Source organism: Babjeviella inositovora (assembly GCF_001661335.1).
Source record: "Babjeviella inositovora NRRL Y-12698 unplaced genomic scaffold BABINscaffold_4, whole genome shotgun sequence".
Lineage (NCBI taxonomy): Eukaryota > Fungi > Ascomycota > Pichiomycetes > Serinales > Babjeviella > Babjeviella inositovora.
In genome coordinates this window covers 667226-685298 of record NW_017566841.1, presented here as the reverse complement: position 1 = coordinate 685298, position 18073 = coordinate 667226, and the positions used below count along the sequence as shown (strand labels likewise).

Sequence of the window (18073 nt, the reverse complement as noted above, 5' to 3'; positions counted from 1 at the left end):
CATGACTAATCCAGATTTATAGCGCGAAGTGTCATATTTTGCAGTCAGGCGATTCACCATCCGAAAAACTCAGCAGCATTCTTAATTTTTTTCTTAGTCATCTAGTCAGTATTTAACCCGCACCGGAAACAGACGAAAAGAGCCTTCCCGCCGCAGATGACGAGATGGCAGCCTATACTTTTTCGGAATCTAAGCTTCGCGCCAATCGCGCCTATCGCGCCTTTTCGTCAACGCATGATCTCAAGTGAGGGGCAACTTCCATTAGAGCGCGCATAATCGCCTCCTTGACATAGCGGCTACCTCACTGTATAAATACAGGCGATTCCCACCGGAAACAAATTCAATTCCACTCTCACTCCATTTAGCTAATTGTTACCACTCACCGGGATACTCTCCAGACATCTAGTAGTTTTGTTCCCAGTTTCTCCCTAGAATTTTCACCAATTCCTAGAATTCCACCCCTCAGAAAGCCTACTCCCCGCTAAAACAACTAGAATCCACGTATTTTTTTTTGATGTCGTCGCTTGGCCCTTCAAACTTGCGCAAGCTCGCCACCAGCAGCACCATCCGCCCTATCTTAACCTCCATCTTCAAGAAGGGCTCTGCCGAAGTGGCAGCAAACACTGCGACCGAAACGCCAAAGAGCAAGAGCGCTTTCGCTAATGTCGCCAACCAGCACTTTTTGAACCAGAAAATCAAGGAGGCCGATCCTGACATGGCCGATATCTTGAACCAGGAGCGCGCGCGGCAGCGCAACTCGCTCACCTTGATCAGCGCTGAAAACTTCACCTCCCAAGCGGTGCTCACGTTGTTGGGCTCCGAGTTCCAGAACAAGTACAGCGAGGGTGGCCTTGTGGGGGAGCGCTACTACGGTGGTAACGATGTGGTGGACGCGTGCGAAAAGTTATGCCAGGAGCGCGCCTTGGGGTTGTTCGGCTTGAACCCGGACCAGTGGGGCGTCAATGTGCAGCCGTTGCTGGGTGCCATCGCGAACTTGTACGTCTACACATCTTTGCTCAAGACCGGGGACAAGATTATGGGCTTAGACATGCCCGCGGACAAGCAAAACGGTGGCTACATTGCCCAGTACTACGACACCAAGATGTTCCGCGTCACCGGCGCAGAAGGGTTGTTGGACTACGATCTCCTTGCCACTAGGGTGCAACGGTTCAAGCCAAAGTTGATTCTGACCATCACTGCCAACTACGCCCGGAAGATTGACTACCGCCGAATGCGCGAGATCGCCAACAGCGTGGGAGCCTACTTGTTGTGCGATATCTCACACATTTCGGGGGCGTTGACAGAGCCATACTTGTCACAAATTGGAGGTAGCAACAGCGATCTGAGCTATCCGTTCTCACCGTTTGAGTTTGCCGATGTGGTGATCACCACTACCCATAAGTCGCTCCGTGGGCCACGCGGCGCCATGATCTTTTTCCGTATGCCAGAGTACCAGCAGGATCATGCCCACTCTTTGAAGAATGACATATCCTCAAGCTACTTCCCGACTAGCCAGGGCTCCCCACAGAACCACACCATTGCCGCTCTTGCGGTAGCTTTAAAGCAGGCCAACTCGCCGGAGTTTGCCATTTACCAACACTCTGTTCATGACAACGCAGCGCACTTTGCGGAGGCTTTGAAGGCCAGAGGGTTCAAGTTGAGAGCGGGTGGTGGTACCGAAACCCATCTCTTGCTTATCGATTTGCACAACAAGGGTATTGATGGCTCCCGCTTAGAGTTCATGCTCGACAAAATCCACATTCTCACCAACAAAATTCCGTTGTCGTACGAAACCGCGAATGGGATCACTTCTAGAACAGCCTCTGGGGAGCAGCCAAATGGGTTGAAGATTGGTGTTCCGGCTATGACTACTCGAAGCTTCACCCCGGTAGAATTTGATAAGGTTGCGCAGTATATCGATACCGCTGTCAGTATCGGCAAACGCATTCAAGGCCAGGTTGACGCTGCGGATTCCTTAATGAATGATGCCGAGAAGCTTATCGAATACAAGAAGCTTGTGGTCAAGGACGAAGAGGTGAATGTGTTGGGCAGAGAGGTCAGTGCCTGGGTGTCTGACTACCCGGTCCCAGGTGGATATTAATCTAATGGCATACGAAGTGTATATTTAAGCATACAATGAAATCTGATATTAAATAAGAACGAAAAGGTGTATGAAAGGTTCAAATATGGATTTTAACTCGCCATCAGGGAGTAGACATAAGACACATATAACTCTGGGTGCAAGCTAAAGTCTTAGGATGTTCCATATAATGCGGGGTTACAAGCATATACGATGCGCCCATCCTTGATATACATGACTCCTTGAAACTCAGTATTTCATTTTAAAAAAAACAACCAAACTTAGCCCAGGGCTCTAAAGGCTGATTCAGTAATCGCTATCTACACAAGGTCGTGGTGGGGGTACTGCTTTCTACTGATATACACAGTACCCAGATTAGCAAGAGTCCACAGTTATCCACTTAAATTATATAGATGTCTCTGACCTGATTACTGTTCCATTGAGACTCACCAAAGTTGAAAAATTCAAAAACCTCTCACACATGCTCATATCTCACTGAGGGCGTCGTCTTGCACGCAATGAACAGATTGTGCCTGAAGACAATACACAGTCGAGACTACATACACACTTTGGATGGTTGAATGGGACAATGCATGCATTTGTGATGGTCCAAAGTATCTAAGTGTAAGAGGCCCGAACTACATTAACTGAATATTCCCTAATGCGGCAAAACGGGTGTTGACGTTTCCTAACCTGGATAATTATGGTATTTACATCTTCCCTGAATAGGAAAGTTTGTAAATTACATACATTCGCTGCAGGTCGAGCTTATGTATAATAAATATATGCAGGAGTTAGCAGTACTACTTCCGAGCCAAAAATAGCCCACGTAGCCTGTCAAAGTCACCGTTTTTTATCGGCCGACTCTAGTACAGCAATTAGGAAGGTCTAGCAGATATATTTAAAATGGAAAGGGTTTGAAGCGATTCTTTTGGTAGTGATACCGCAGTCAATTTTGATCTGGCGGATCAGCCTGGCGCAGCATTTATGCAGAGTGGGATATAGTACGCATACGGCATGTAAGGAATTAACGTTCAGATGATAGCTACTGGAGTGAGGGATCGCAGGTTGCCCTGAATCCAACCAGACACGGCCAATTCCTCAGACTCACCTCCCTAAACGACGCGGGAGGTGGCCACTATTGTGTACTAAAGGCAAGTTGAAACCAGCGAAACCAAGCGTGTTCTCCTATCCAAGTTGGTACTTAAGAACACGCCCCCCCCCCTTAAGATTTCATTCAGACCAGGTCACCGAAGAAGCCCCCCTACCAGCACCAGCTACCATAACTTTCCAACAAGATATTGGAACACAGATATTCCATATAAAGGTGTACAAAAAATTAAGGGAAAAGTCCATCAAGACAAACGTTCTGGCCAAAAAAAAGAACATCCAGCATCAATAAACCCTCAAAACTCCCCTCAACCAGCAGATCATAGGCTACACAGAACCTATCCCTCAAGCCTAAACCATTTTCTCGGCCAAGATTAGTGATTTTAAGAAAATCCTTTACGTCACTTGAGCCAATCACAATGAACAATCCGTTCGAGTCTCCCTTCAGAGAAAACTTTCTCACACCGCCCCTTGCCGAATCTAGCCTCCAGTCCCCGTTGGAATCCGTATTTTTATCCTCCAGCCCCTACCTCTCTAGCTCTCCATTGCGCACCGCGGCTCCGTTGCCTCTCGTGCTTCCGACACTAGATTCACGGCTCGAGCTCCTTCCGGAAGAGGATAGCGCGCACCAGCGTTCGTTTTCATCGCCAGTCCGCAGCGCGCGCGCACACGCGTGCATCACGGCTGCTTCTTCACCTACCCGTTCACTTGGTCATACACGTTCGTGTTCTGAACCCTCTCCTGACACCAAAGAAAAGCGCAAACGGCGGAAGAAGGAGGAAATTGTGCGGCTCTACCTCTGTGGCTATCAGGGCTGTGACAAAGCGTATGGTACACTAAACCATTTGAATATCCACACGCGGTTAATGGGCCATGGGGCGAAACGTTTGCCTGAGGAGTTTAAAGAAATCCGCACGCGGTGGCGACTGGAGAAAAAGCGCGCAGAAAATGCTAATTTGGAGGCGAAGCTAAAGCAGGAACCCAAGACGGATAAGATTACAAAACCAAAGAAGCAACGGGCTCTCAGAAACTTTGGCTTGGAGACAGGCCAGACCAGAGTTTTCCAGAAAAGTGTGGACCTTCTGGTGAAGTTGCAGCTTCCAGAGGACGATACACAAACACCTAGTGGATCGTCACCAGAATCTGACCAGGGTTCTGGTAGAAAGGACCTCCATTACTCGCTGGTGGTCTCACAAAATTATTCGCCTAGCATTTCATCTGCCTCTGCTACTACTCCACACCTCCAGAAGGTCCTTATCGGGTCACATGCTAGTTTACCAGGCCGTACTTCATCCTCAACTGCTCTTGCCCCACAGGTACTATTCCTTTCGCCGCCTGAGTCTGTCTTCAACCCACTAATGGCAAACGAGCCCTTTAATGAAGTCGCTTCCGTGTTTGATTTTCCCTTTCCGAGTCTCACCCCGATGGCTAATTCTGCTGGACTGCCACTTTTTGAAGACTCGTCAGTTTATTCAGATATGGTTGCCAATATGAATAGTAGCTACGGGTTCGGGAGGCTTCTCGAGCCCTTGGAGATGGGGAAATCACTCTACGCCAGATCTGCCGGTTCCTTCGCCGAGACTCTTCCGGGTGACTACAACCTCAACATGGGTCTCGGGCTAGACTTTCCAGGGTTTAACCAGGCACTTTATCCCATGCCCCCACAGCCGATGCACCAGATACATTCGACTGAGAGTCTCGCCACAGACATATGCACGTCCCAATCGGGAAAGGGACTGTTCTGATAACTGGGAATCGTTCATCCAAAAGTTGTCTAGATGAAAGAGCAATATTTCAGGACATGTTCTATAAAGATGTTCCCTAAGCATTAGGCATCCTGGTTAAAATGGGTATCTGGTGAGTTTTAATCCCTTTGAGTTTTAAATGCGTATCATTCCTTTAATTTATTCCTTGAAAGATTGCTGCTTCAAAATTCTTTTGTCCTCCTGTGCATTTATCAACTTTGTATCAGTATTCATTCGTTTTTCATCATATACAGTTTTTGTTTCTTGCATTTTTATACATATCTGTCTCTCGGATTTATGTTACATTTTTAATTCCCCACCTGTGCTTTTAATAGTCTCTTTCGTCGAGCAAGAAGTTGTAAGTGCACACGCTTGTAAGTCTTCAAACAAATAGGGGCTGAATCCAGTCGCAGCAATCCAGTCAGTTCCTGTTTATCCAGGCGGGTCTTTTAATCCACAACCCTTTTCAGTATTATCCTGTCACATTGTGTTGTAAACTGATAGTGCTGTGTTATAGATCAATGATAGGGGTAGAAACCTATCTACAGCTCCGGGGAGGAGCCGTTTACCCAGGCATGAAGGAGTCCTAGTGAAAATTATACTCTAAGATCTTTCGCACATATTATCCCGATGCCTTCACTGCCTAGACTAGTCACCCCAGCCCTGCAGGGATATCACCTTATATTCACTTCGTAGGCCAGCCTAAAAATAACTTAGACCGAGGAGCTGACAACAACAGTGGTCCAGCTCTTCAGGACCCTATTCCATAGAAGCCGAGCTAAGCACCACATATTAGATGTTGCGCAGGGGTGCTGGAGTGCTGGACATTAACTAAGCGGTGGGGGTGTGCCTTAGACTAAATCAGAGACTAGGAGTTAACGGCGCTTCAGCCCCCATGAATGGAGTTTTTACTAAAAGCTGCGTCCTAAATTCGGACTACGGAGTTAGGCCTCATGGTATTCTTATAGGCGACTATACACCGATCGGAGCTGGGATCTTCCAGGGAGTGGATTCAAGGCCACTGAAGAAGCAGCCTAAATTCTCTTTTGAGATTGGTATGCGACTAAATCTACAGACGACTTGGCCCCACTCCTACGCTGCTATTATTATCTCGATAGTATGCCAATTAAATGCACAATACGTATAAATACTGAGAGGATATACACCACAGCAATCACTATTATTCGCAAGTGTAATCCACCATTAGACAGACCTTACCTCGGACAACGCCTAGTCCCAACAAGACAGCCCAAATATGGTTCACCAGTCTATATCAACAAAGCAGACACGCTTAGATGCCCTCTGTCATCCCCTCACCGGAACACCCTGCGTCGAATGCGGAACTATTCCAATTTGGAATACACCACGGTTCTGAGCTAGAGCTCCGAGGGCTGGGCTTAATGAGCGTGCCGGAGAAAGTACACCGTGGACACTAGTGTCCCGTATGTGATGTCTAGCGCTTTTTCGGGGTCCTTTTGAGAAATACTGGGGGTAGCTCTAGGAAAACCCCTCAATAACTATAGTAGATCCTTCCTATCACTTGAGTCGCGGTGCATGCATGACCAAATCTTACACCAGCAAGCTCCATGTCACATATGCAATGGGGCCATGTCTGGGCATATGTAACCATTTTAACCAAATATATCACGGCCCTGAGATCCAAAGTAGATCATCGTCACACCATTGCTGAGCCCTGCTGAGGTGGTAGCCCTAAGATGGCACTTGGGATCATTGTAAGGGGTTTGAGTCTGGTGTAGGAAGACCCATAGACAACTATCTACATGAGTGTTATTATTTTTTTTTCCAGCCTAATCCCTGCACCAGCTGCCGATATGGGGAGGTGAGACCAGCAGAGTCATCATAGTGCCCTTGCGGTGCGTGACATCATGCACCAGGAGCTCTAGTCAGTTCTCTTTGTCTGCCTGCATTGGCTAAGTCCGTTAATCTACAGACCGATAGGTTCAGATATCTAGTCGCCGAGCCTATACCTTCACTGACATCACACAAGGCAGGCAAAATTAACAGTTGTACAATAATTCCAACATGCAGCCGGAATGTGCTTGCATTACAAGTAGGAGGCCATAGAATGGATAACATGGTAGACGACCCTGTAGTTCGGCTTACATAATTCATATTTTGCGGAAGACTGTGCTTCGCTTCCAGAATGCGAGGATCCTCAGCGCTACCCATGTACAAGCGGAACTCTGAGCCAACTCACCATGGAGCTGTTGTTGCTTACACGACAAGCAATGACGCACTCTCGCCCAGTCTGTAATATTTTGGTTTGCCGTGCCACATATACTCATATTTTGGCATTGGCATAACACAGTGATACCTTCAAAGAGATGGACAGTCGGTCTAGTCACATCTGCACGTGCTGGACCACCTCGGCACTTTTGGAGGGTGATCCATATCTTGTGCAGACGTTGTTCTACAATCGGTTCGGGTGGGTCGGCAGATACCCTGGCCAGGTGGTATGACCCCCTTGTGCCAATAGTTTTGCCGTAGCTTCAGGGCGACCGGAATGCAATACAACAACAAAGCTCGTCTATGAGCCGGCTTCCATCGTGCTGCTGCAGGTTTCAGCCTGCAGAAGTCTAATATCTGCATTCCCCTTCTAGGCCATTCACGGTAATGTGTTCGTCAACCAAAGTAATTCCGCACCAAGTTAGTAATCTCGGAGTTTACAGCTGATATTGCCGCATTCCACAGAGAAGTGTGGCCTAAATCTCACCATGCTTACCTCTGCGCCACTGGCCTAACGCGGTTGTGCATGCGCAAACATCTGATCCGATAACTACCAAATTGCAACAGACCCAAGCCAACACTGTGAAACGTCGCTCTTTGAAACCAACTGGGACTACCATAGCTACAGACCAACAACTTAGCTAGGAGAGCACAGGGCTCCAATCCAAGTCAAGTTGGGGCTGTTAGGAGCTCTACCAGAGGCCTATCTGCAAAGTCGGCCATACCGCACTTAGGGAGCTAAATTCACGTGCTCATGCATAGTCATGTTATACGACTGACGATGGTTAGCAAACTTCTAGGTCCCACACTAGCCTAGGTACAGTGACAATCTTTAGCCTTGAAGGCACTAAATTTACCCTTCAGTTAAATGCTTAAGTTTAGAAGACCAACTTACGAAGATCTTTGGGTTGGAAGGTTGGTCCCGTACCTCTCACCTCTCCTGAGTATGGCCCGATATTCCGGAGTTTCAAACCGTGCTTTGTCTCGGGACCATAATGAAGGATCGCCGTGCCACGTTGCTCTTATGGCGGTGCGTAGCTTCCCTCAAACACAAAAATCCGCTACTGGTGGATCGTATTCTAGCGACGCAGATTACTGCATGCACTGTTTAGGCCTGCAAGCAGACGACTCTTGTGACGAATGAACCTGGTATGGATCCCCAAGCAAAGATCGACGGAGTATTTGATAGTTGTATTTCTTTTCTTGTATGTGCTTGTCGCATGCGCTTGCTTCTATACAAGGAGGGTCAATTTCTCCGACATTGTGCCGTGGACGGCCAGTCCACCGACAGTCATCGATGCATATAGCTATTCCACCTGAGTCCAGTCCATCCGAGGGTCTTCCAATTCGAGGTTATCGGCGCATATGGCCTTAGCGAGGATCTGAAACCGTCGTGACGTCACACTCTTCAACAAGTCCCTCTGGATATAACACCGCTTGTCAACATCTCAAGTGACGGGTGTACCGCGACTACAGAAGGAAGATCCCGATAAATGGCCTCGACGCTGGCAGAATTTCGGCACCACCACTAATGGCGACATTTACGTTACATTGCTAGCTTTTGACCTGTAAGAGTGTTTACAACCGTGCCGTGGCACCCGCAGAATCTGTAGCAGCATTGTGCGCGTGCTGCACGCACATTCATGCATATTTGTCCGTTCGCGCATGGAACTTTGATAAATAGTACCCCTCATCTGGAGCATGAATCGAGTGGTGCTGGTGCGCGGCCAGAGAAGCGTAGATTTTAATGGGTGGTCTCCCCATTCTAGGTCCCTGCAACTATGAAATAGTCTCACCACAGAGAGATTTGTGCGATCTTCTATCAATAAACAGGCCCATCTACACGGAGATGGAAGCGTTCGGGCCATTTCGGATGAACCCACCCTGCGGCCGTGGGGTCTAGATCGCCGTCGCATGAAACACATTCACATCGCTCGTTTCGCTGGCACCCTCTCCGACTCCTCAACAATGCCCTGTGCCGATACTACGGCGCTATGTTTTACGACATGCGTTGCAAACACGTTGGCCATCACTCTAGCATAGCACCCAGCTGCATGCAGATAGCTAGTGGCGCATTCCCCTGGCACATGCGTCTCAATTCCAGCTCTCCTGGCTGCACGAGGCATCCGTGCATGCTTTGGCTACGGCAGTTTGTATGTTGCGGCCCTATGCAAGACTTAGTCCACCGCTTTGCAGTCCGTTAGGAAGCTCCTCAGGCTAATGTGCACAACAGGGGCTTCAGTATATATACGCGTCAGTGCCGCTAGTTTCCAAAACCCGACAATCAAAATACACAGTCCTCACCCTGAACCTCAACACTTCAGTACTTCCCTGAGCCAAAAAAAACAAAAAAAAAACAAACAACCCTAGTGACAGCTAGCCCCGTGATAGCGATACGTCAGGCCACCATCCATGTACGCCTATCCCACCTTAGGAAGAGCCACCAGCACAACCTCCGCAAACTCCCAGGCGTTGCCCAGAGTAAGTACCTGCCCGTCTTGCATGCTTCACTACTAACCCGCTAGATGAGCGCCCCAAACAAGAACCAAGAGTATCTTCTGCAGCTTCTTCCGTTCCAGCACCAGGAGCAACCGAATGATTTTCCGCAACAAGGCTGGAACAGCGAAGGACTCGGAATGTACCGCAACGTGCCTATATATCCACAGGGGCAGCAATACCCATATATGCCGCAGCAGCCCCAGGGTTACGCTCTCCAACAGCCCTACGCCACTGGTGAGGAATTGTCACCGAAGTCCGCCAAGGCCTACTTCAACGACCCCGCTCACCAACAGACGGGTGTGTACTACGCGGCGCCCGCTGCCCACGACAGCCAAATCTGGAAGCGCACATCGAACGGCTACGTGGTGCCGCTCCATCCTCAGGCGAAGGTGGGTAAGGACACGGGAAAATCTCGCAAGCGCTTCAGACGTAAGTTCAGCGAGATTGACCGGATTTTCCGCTGCACGCACACGGGCTGCGACAAGGCGTATGGTAAGTTAAACCACCTCAACACACACATCATCTCGCAGAAGCATGGCGAGAAAAAAACAACGGAAGAGTACCGCGAATTGTTGCGCCTGGCGCGTGGCAGCCACAACGCGCGCGATGACGACCACGACTCCGAAGGCCTGGGCCTGGGTCGGCGCACGCTGGACCAGACGGAGTTAAAGTACAATTCGGTGCGGCCGTACGACCCCACGGTCAATTATACAACTGGGCCGCAGGGTTATCCGCCAGTCGCAGGTGCGGGGTTTGACCCCGCGGGCTACAATGGCTACTACCCGAACGGTGCGCCGTACGGTGCATTTCCCCAGGGCTTTGCTCCGGCACCGCAGCCGCCAGCAAACCCACTCCAGCACGCGCAGTTTCTCCCCTATGGCGCGGCGGGCTATCCGCAACCATACCGCGGTGAGGAAAAGGTGAGCATCTTGAACGATGACAAGGATGCGGGGACGGTTCAGTGAGTACCTGAGAGAGCTGGACACATTCGTAACAGCATTTCTAAGTTATAATGGTAGGGTCCAGGGTGTATCCGGCTTTTGGTGTCCATCTACGGATGTGCTGCCAGTTCCTTGTATAGTTTCGGTTGTAATATGCATCTAGTGACGGAATCATTGTAAGGATATTCCCCCTGTAGTTTGAGGCTTTTCGTCGTAAGAGAATTCGAGCCTATGGATTGACAGGCAAGGGTCCGAGCCAGTATGTTAGCTCGTTTATACCTTAATGCAAGAATCTTTGTCACTTACCTCTTGTTTTAGTGACGTTGCGTTATCGCGACCGTTTTCTTTAACCATTGCAACGTTGCTGATAATTACTAGTATAAGGAAAATCCGTACTGTTTGGTTTATTATGAGATTGTATTTTAATACTGCGAATTACCCTATATAAAGGTTTCAGGGAGATACCATTGTCAGCTGAGTTATGTTGAATAGTCCATTTCTACCACTTATTCCTCTGGTACTATCTGAATCTACCTTCTGTCGTCCGTATGCTTCCTTACTTTGCTGCATGTGAGATGCCGCGGATCTCCGTTCAATATAGTATAGTATATATTGAATACGTCTCATTGGGCATTCAAATCTCGTTTCTGTTATATCTTTTACAGTATCGTCATTGTAGAGGTGCCAATTTTCTATTTGACCTTTTGCACATACATACCTAATGGCTAGAGGTTTAGTGGTGCTATCGCATTCCTTCAGTAAGGTCTAAACGGTATATTATGTTATACGTGGACTAGTGCTGATCAATTCATTGCCCATCTGTCCTTAAAAATTTCGGTGATCACCCAGATAGCCATGTGATTATATGTCTGGTTGCTGATCTTTCATGATTTACGACACGATCTGCGATCCTCGTTTACCCCCAGTAAGTTATGTCCATTTTTGTACGTGACTAAAATATCCACAATATGCATCATCTATTGTATCAAATTGATTATTCCATAATCACAACCTTGTGGTGTAGTCAGTTAGGGTTAGCTGACTGACGGTATTCGTTATTGTGTAATTTCAAACTATTTGTACCCCAGGCTATGAAGTTTGAAATTGCGCCGATGTGCGCATTTTGTCCCAATCTATACTGTGTGAATCGGATCGCAGAAACTGACATTGACTAGCAGTAAAAAAAATTCGTGTTTATCATTCTGGTTAATATCTTTAACAAGTTACCCCGGTATTGCCGACCCATAATGTAACTTGTACTTTTGTCCCGTCACCATGGGCTATTTCGCGTATGCTTCCTAAGCATTTATCCCCATTTAGCTACCACATTGAGTATAACAGACGCAGCTACTAACAACAGCTTCTCGCTTAGGGACTCATCAGAGGACCCCAGTTGGTGTCTTTTATCTTTACGCAAATGGTTAACTCAGCGTCTTAGGTACCTCCAGACCACCTACTCCAGTCAGAAGATTCAGATACTCGGACTTGCGGACCCCTCGGCATCCTGGCCAAACAGATACTAGACAATCCTCAAAGTAGCCACAAAGTCTTATGATAGGGTTGCCACTCTGGACCACTGATGTTTTTGTGATTCTTACCTCTTTAAGGTTTGAGAACTACGCTGCTATAAGCCGACAAGAGACATGCACTCTTGTGGTTATTTCGGAACCCCTTGAGAAATTCGTCTTTACAACCTCTTGGGTTTTACAGCGGAGATTTTCGGGAAACTCCTTTATGCAACCTTACGTCACTGCACATCAGCGCGAATCCGGTAGTGATCAACGCGTCAGACATGCTATGGTGCAGAACCATTCTTGCGGGTTAGTGTCAGGCTCAAACCGGGGTCACGGTGTAAAACAGCGTCTTTTGCGGTACAGAGTATGGGGTGCAACTGGGAATATCAACACCATTTCCGATGAACGAAGCGCTATAACAAAAATATTTGTACGTGAACCGGGCCAATATAGATCCGAACCATGCATAAATCAGCTGGCCTTAACTCTTAGAAACTTAGAAACCCTTAAAAACTACAACAAAAGATGCGCAGAACGAGGATGGCCATTTTCTGATTAGACCGCTCTTAGTTCTTCTCTCCGCGGCCTTAGTTTCTTAGTGCAGCCTAAGATCTTAGTACTGCCTGTGGTTATGGGTTTAACATACTTTGGACCCTTAAGCATTTTCAATGGAAGAATGACCTGAAACCCGCAAACAATGTATCTACTGCACGGTATACATAAAAGAATGCTAGAAGATGGGGAGTGAGGCTGACTACGCAGGTTAAATAGCAGATATAGGGCATCACGCAAGAAGCCAAGCTGAATAAACAAGAGCTTTTTGGTCGAATCAGTAAGAGGTATAACCCCGTAACCCTTAATTGGGAAGTATCGGCAAAACGAAGAACGGCACGTGACAGCGATGAGCTTGTACTGTGTCCAGGATAAAAATTCTCATTGTATATTTCCATCCATCGATGATGGTCACTTAGCCCTGAGGGTATAACTACCAACGCCATCCAACCAGCGAACCATAACCCACAGATAATGTCGACCCCGCAAAACTCGATAGTTCTTTTGAATAGGTTACTAGCTTTGAAAGAAAGCGCGCCGTTTCTACTCGTTCTCGATACCTTGGCCCAGTCCGCGTACAGCTTGGTTCAGGAGTTTGTGCACAAGTCTCAAACCAAGGAGGTGGTTTTTTTGTCATTTGAAACTGTCAATAGACCTATATATGCTACGCAGTTTGTTCAGTGTGACAGTCTTTCCTCGCAAGCGATTATAGAACGAGTCCACGCCCTGCTCCCCCCTTCAGCCCCCTCTGCCGCTTCAACCAAGAGCCTTGTGATTATTGACTCGCTTAACTACATTGCATCCGAAGAGTTGAGTGGCTTCATTTCGGGTCTTATGACCCCCACTATTGTCCTAGTCGGTGTCTTTCATTCCAACGTTCCGCGTTTGGAATCGCCTATAACCAACTATCCGCAGCCGGCGGAGTTCCTCACGTACATTGCTAGCGCCATCTTCGAGGTGCAGCCACTCGTTACCGATTCTTCTATTGATGGTGAGACCTTAGAGTATGCGGTGGAAAACTTGCGGTTGCCCATCAAGGCCGGTTTGAATGGGGCCGTCTTCAAGTTGGTTTTGGTGAGCAGGAGAAAGTCAGGCCGTTCGCTCACGTACAAGTTTGTTGTGAATACGGCTACTCACGAAGTGGAAATCCTCCAGGAACAGGATGAAGTGGCTGCTAACGATGATGAGGCGTTGTTGAAGGATTTGACCACATTTAATTTGACCACAAACAAGAAACAGCAGTTGGCTAAGGACCAGGTGGAGCTTCCGTTCTTGGAGGCCCAGAACTTTGGACCCGGTGGAGCCATTGTGTACGAGTTTGAAAAGGACGATGACTACGACGAGGAAGATCCGTATGAAGATCCATTCTAGGGTTGATTACTAGAAATATGAACGATTTGCACAGATGCAAATGTGAGCTGGGGATATGGAGTGAGCAATGTAAGGCAACAGTCTTTACAAACACGAAATGGATACAAGGATCTGACCGGTTAAACTTTAGGTAATCTTTGTAATAAAGATCAACGAGTGAAGTCCAAAGTTGTGCAACATTTCGGCTCTGATTTGTTTAGATCCACCGCTCCCCATAGTGGATCAACTATATCCTCATCCGTCCAGGTCTAAATCTCGGTCAAGGATGGCCCCCAAGAATCTAGGAGCAGAATATGTTCAGCCATTCGCAATGGCTGCCCAAATTTTGGTTATGGATATATGAAACCACGGCTGTAGACTTAGAAACGATCACTCCAATTCTTGCTGTATTTGATACAGCTTAGATAACTTAACAGAGATGCCCAGATCGCCTCGTGTTCATGTCACAAGTTGAGGGCAACCAGGGGGATTTACGTCGCTTCCAGTGCTCGAGGTTTACTCGTAAAACATCTTGCACCGGTGGTCCATGTATATTCAAGACACAGGTTATTAAATTACTATAGTTTCACCCATAACTGTTTTATCTTTGCGGCCGGTAAGCTTCAAGCTTTGAAGTTTAAGACAGCGAATAGACCCGATTGTTCTTCCTTTGCCTGTAATAAGTAATTGTTGTCCATCCTCACGTAAGTCATGCAGAGGTATTTACGATCACCTTTGACACCTTTTTAACTTCGAATTCGGATATTTTCCCTGGTCGTAAGCGCTATCCTTCCCACAATAAGCACTGGCGCACAATCCAATTGTTAGAGCTATAACGTGACTCAGCACTTCCATGTATTATATGCGCAGTAATCTAAAATGAGGTAATTATAAGTAGTATCAGTACTCTATGACATATTTCATCCATTTAAACAGCAGTGTCTACATCGATATCTTGTCTTCCCTGCACCATTTGATGCTTCGAGATATTTAAACACATTTTTTCATTACTGATATAAAATTTTTGATCTCCTCCTCTAACCCATAATCACCAATGTAAGGCTCTAAGACCTATACAATTGAAGTCCCAGGAAGTGTAAAAATATTACCCAGATCATTGAATATATCACGCTTTTATGGATATATTGCTCCCCTATATTACTCGAATGCAATAATCTGTAATAACCATCCCATTGCACCATGCCCCCAGTGGAATCGCTAATAAACCAGCCTAGTCCGCTGTGTGCACGTGACTGAATCGATCGTACCGGCTCCATACAAGCGCTATCTCGGCAGCCATTCAAATACATTTCCTATCCATCTCTCCCATTTCTCCCCATTTTTTTCCACACACCATGGCCCAACTGTTGGCCAAGTTCCTGGCAATTCTTGACACTGCACGTGAGTTCACGTTCGAAGCAGCCACCTCTGCTACCGCAGCGGTGACTGCCAAAGTCACAGACATCTACACCAACCCCCAAGAGATTGCACGGCTACTCAACTCGCGCACGGAGCGCGATAAGCTCACAGGCTTGAAGAGTGTGGTGGCGCTCATGGCACGTGGTGCAGATGCGGAACTCTACTTTGCGGATGTCATCAAAAACGTCACGTCCCCGCAGCTCCAGGTGCGCAAACTCGTGTACGCGTATTTGTTGCGCTATGCGAAGGCACAACCGGACATTGCGTTGCTCCTGATCAACTCGATCCAGAAGTCTCTTAATGACCGCGACCCGCACCTCCGTGCGTTGGGTATTCGTGTGCTCTCTGGAATCCGCATTTCTGCAATCAGTGCGATCGTTATGCTCGGCATCAAGAAGTGTGTCGCAGACTCATCACACATCGTACGCCGTGCCGCTGCTGTTGCCGTTGGAAAGGCCTGGGAAATTGATGCCCAGAAACTCAACGAGGACGCTTTGGTCGAAACATTGAAGCTGTTACTCGCAGACAACGACATGGGTGTGGTAGGCGCCAGCATTGTCGCCTTCCACAAGATCTGCCCTGAGAATTACGCACTTCTCCACGTCCACTATCGCCGCCTATGCCGCTGCCTCGCCGATCTTGAGGAGTGGCCACAGGCGTTGCTCATTGATATTTTGACTGCCTACGCGCGCATGTTCTTGCCAAAACCCACCATCTCTTACCTCCAAGAGGGAGTGAAGGTGACGATTGCGCTCCCGGATGACTACACGGAGCTTCCATCCTATGAAACAGCTTTTGATCCAGACCTCCAGTTGTTTATCACCTCCATGAAAGGATTGGTATACTCGCGCGCGGACGTGTCAGTGCTCGCGGTCGCACGCGCGTTTATACACCTTTCGCCGCCGTACTGTCTCGCACAATTCCAGATCGCGCCGGCGTTGGTACGACTCCTGACCAAGGGCCACAATGAGCGCGAGATCCAATGCTTGGCGCTAGAGACAATTGTCGTGGCCGTGCGCGCAGACCCCGCGCTCTTCGCGCCCTACTACAAGCGCTTCTTCGTGTTCCCCACAGAGCCTCTTGCCGTGGCACTGCTCAAATTCAACGTACTTGCACATCTCGTGAACGTGCACAACGCACGCGCAATCACCGCAGAGTTGCAATACTATGCGCTCCATGCTACCGGTCCTGTCGCGAAAGCCGCTGTTGGCTGTCTTAGTGCCGTCGCGCGCGTCTCTACAGACCATTCGCGCAGGCTTCTCCGTTGGTTGCTCCATCAGGTGCATAAAAACGTCCCTACCATCATTTCCGAGTGTTTGAGCGTGATCCGCTACCTCGTCCAGCAAGACGTGGCGCACCACAGCCGTGCTGTCACACAGCTTGCGGGTGTGTTGCAGCACTCTGTGAGTGTCAGTGAAGAGGCCAAGGCCAGTATTGTTTGGCTCTTGGGCGAATTCGTCACCGTCGATGATTCCATCGCACCAGACGTCTTGCGCGTCTTAGCCAAGGGCTATAAGACGGAGGAACCCCAGGTGCGTTACCAGATCTTACTTCTCGCAGCTAAGGTCTACTGTCAGGATGTTAATGAGTACGTTTCATCGCATGGCACGGATTCTTTCTCTCAGCATGATGGAGTGATTGCGAAGTTGTTTCGGCACATATTGGCGTTGGCGCGGTATGATGTCTCGTATGATACCAGAGATCGTGCGCGTATGTTTGGGGTTTTGTTGAGCCAGCCCCACATTCAGCTCGCAGCATTGTTCCTCCAGGCGCCTAAACCAGTGCCATTAGCTGAAGCGAAGCATGCCAAGGTGCATATTCTGAGCGCTTTGGAGATGTACTATAATAGTGTCCCCGCTTGGGCCAAGCAGCCGTCCGATCTGACCATCAGAAAGGAGGTTGGAATCAAGGAACACATTCATAAGAGCTTCCAAAACGTCAGTGGTGGGTCCACAAGGTCCGGCTCGCCAGCCAGTGATGTGCACTTTGGCAATCAATCGCGATCAATACAGAAGAAGGCGCCACAGAGTTTGGACGATTTTTTTGCAGATGACGGGGCGAGTTCGTCTGTGATGCAGAAACTTAGATATCGCATCCAGGAGAGTCTGGAGGAGGAATCAAGTAATGATGAAAGTGAGGATGAGGAAGAGGATGAGGAAGAGGATGAGGAAAGTGAGGAAGAGGATGAGAATGAGGATGAGGATGAAAAGGATGAGGGTGATGAGGAAGAGGGAGAGGAAGAAGAGGGAGAGGGGGATGAGGAACATGAAGAAGAACATGAATCTGAGAGTGAAGCGGAAGATGCGCAGTTGCTCAAATATTGAGAAAAAAACATTTTGCATAGTTCTTGTATATATACGAATTGACAGAGAACATTAAAAGTGCACCGAAAAAGGAGGGATGTTATCCATGACTGGCAAGGAACGTAGCCTTAAGATGATATCTTTCTCAAGGTAGGATTCAACTGTAACCACGGGTTAATAAACAGTATTTGGAATATCTGTTCTGTTTACAATACACTGGATAATTCAAACACTTTGTAGTTTGAATTTCTTAAATCTGCTTAATGCTAAAACCTTGGAGCTACATATTTCTATTTAGGAGTTCACCTACCAA

General features: G+C 48.0%; 5 protein-coding genes across 5 annotated transcripts; all 5 read left to right on the top strand.

The window, feature by feature from the left end:
• Positions 1-110: 110 nt before the first annotated feature.
• On the top strand, positions 111-2118 carry BABINDRAFT_160980 (uncharacterized protein). Its single transcript, XM_019128571.1, has one exon. The coding sequence runs from the start codon at positions 515-517 to the stop codon at positions 2099-2101; it is 1587 nt and encodes a 528-aa protein (XP_018986093.1). The 5' UTR covers positions 111-514; the 3' UTR covers positions 2102-2118.
• Positions 2119-3151: 1033 nt separating this feature from the next.
• On the top strand, positions 3152-5227 carry BABINDRAFT_160978 (uncharacterized protein). The gene has a single exon (XM_019128570.1). It carries the CDS (start codon positions 3610-3612, stop codon positions 4933-4935), a length of 1326 nt encoding a protein of 441 aa, XP_018986092.1. The 5' UTR covers positions 3152-3609; the 3' UTR covers positions 4936-5227.
• Positions 5228-9490: 4263 nt separating this feature from the next.
• BABINDRAFT_126914 (uncharacterized protein) lies at positions 9491-10689 on the top strand. Its single transcript, XM_019126996.1, has 2 exons — positions 9491-9653; positions 9953-10689. The coding sequence occupies exons 1-2, from the start codon at positions 9595-9597 to the stop codon at positions 10644-10646; spliced, it is 753 nt and encodes a 250-aa protein (XP_018986091.1). The 5' UTR covers positions 9491-9594; the 3' UTR covers positions 10647-10689.
• A 2473-nt stretch (positions 10690-13162) lies between these two features.
• Positions 13163-14059, top strand: BABINDRAFT_7457 (Elongator subunit; the record flags this gene model as incomplete). The annotated part of the gene is made up of 1 exon (XM_019132629.1): positions 13163-14059. The coding sequence occupies one exon, from the start codon at positions 13163-13165 to the stop codon at positions 14057-14059; it is 897 nt and encodes a 298-aa protein (XP_018986090.1).
• Positions 14060-15368: 1309 nt separating this feature from the next.
• BABINDRAFT_160975 (uncharacterized protein) lies at positions 15369-17979 on the top strand. The gene has a single exon (XM_019128569.1). It carries the CDS (start codon positions 15394-15396, stop codon positions 17779-17781), a length of 2388 nt encoding a protein of 795 aa, XP_018986089.1. The 5' UTR covers positions 15369-15393; the 3' UTR covers positions 17782-17979.
• The last annotated feature ends 94 nt before the right edge of the window (positions 17980-18073 follow it).

Coding starts and splice junctions, on each gene's coding strand:
- BABINDRAFT_160978 (XM_019128570.1), top strand. CDS start 3,610: ATGAACAATCCGTTCGAGTCTCCCTTCAGAGAAAACTTTCTCACACCG.
- BABINDRAFT_126914 (XM_019126996.1), top strand. CDS start 9,595: ATGTACGCCTATCCCACCTTAGGAAGAGCCACCAGCACAACCTCCGCA. Junction 9,654..9,952: donor ACCTCCGCAAACTCCCAGGC/GTTGCCCAGAGT, acceptor CAAGGCCTACTT/CAACGACCCCGCTCACCAAC.
- BABINDRAFT_160980 (XM_019128571.1), top strand. CDS start 515: ATGTCGTCGCTTGGCCCTTCAAACTTGCGCAAGCTCGCCACCAGCAGC.
- BABINDRAFT_160975 (XM_019128569.1), top strand. CDS start 15,394: ATGGCCCAACTGTTGGCCAAGTTCCTGGCAATTCTTGACACTGCACGT.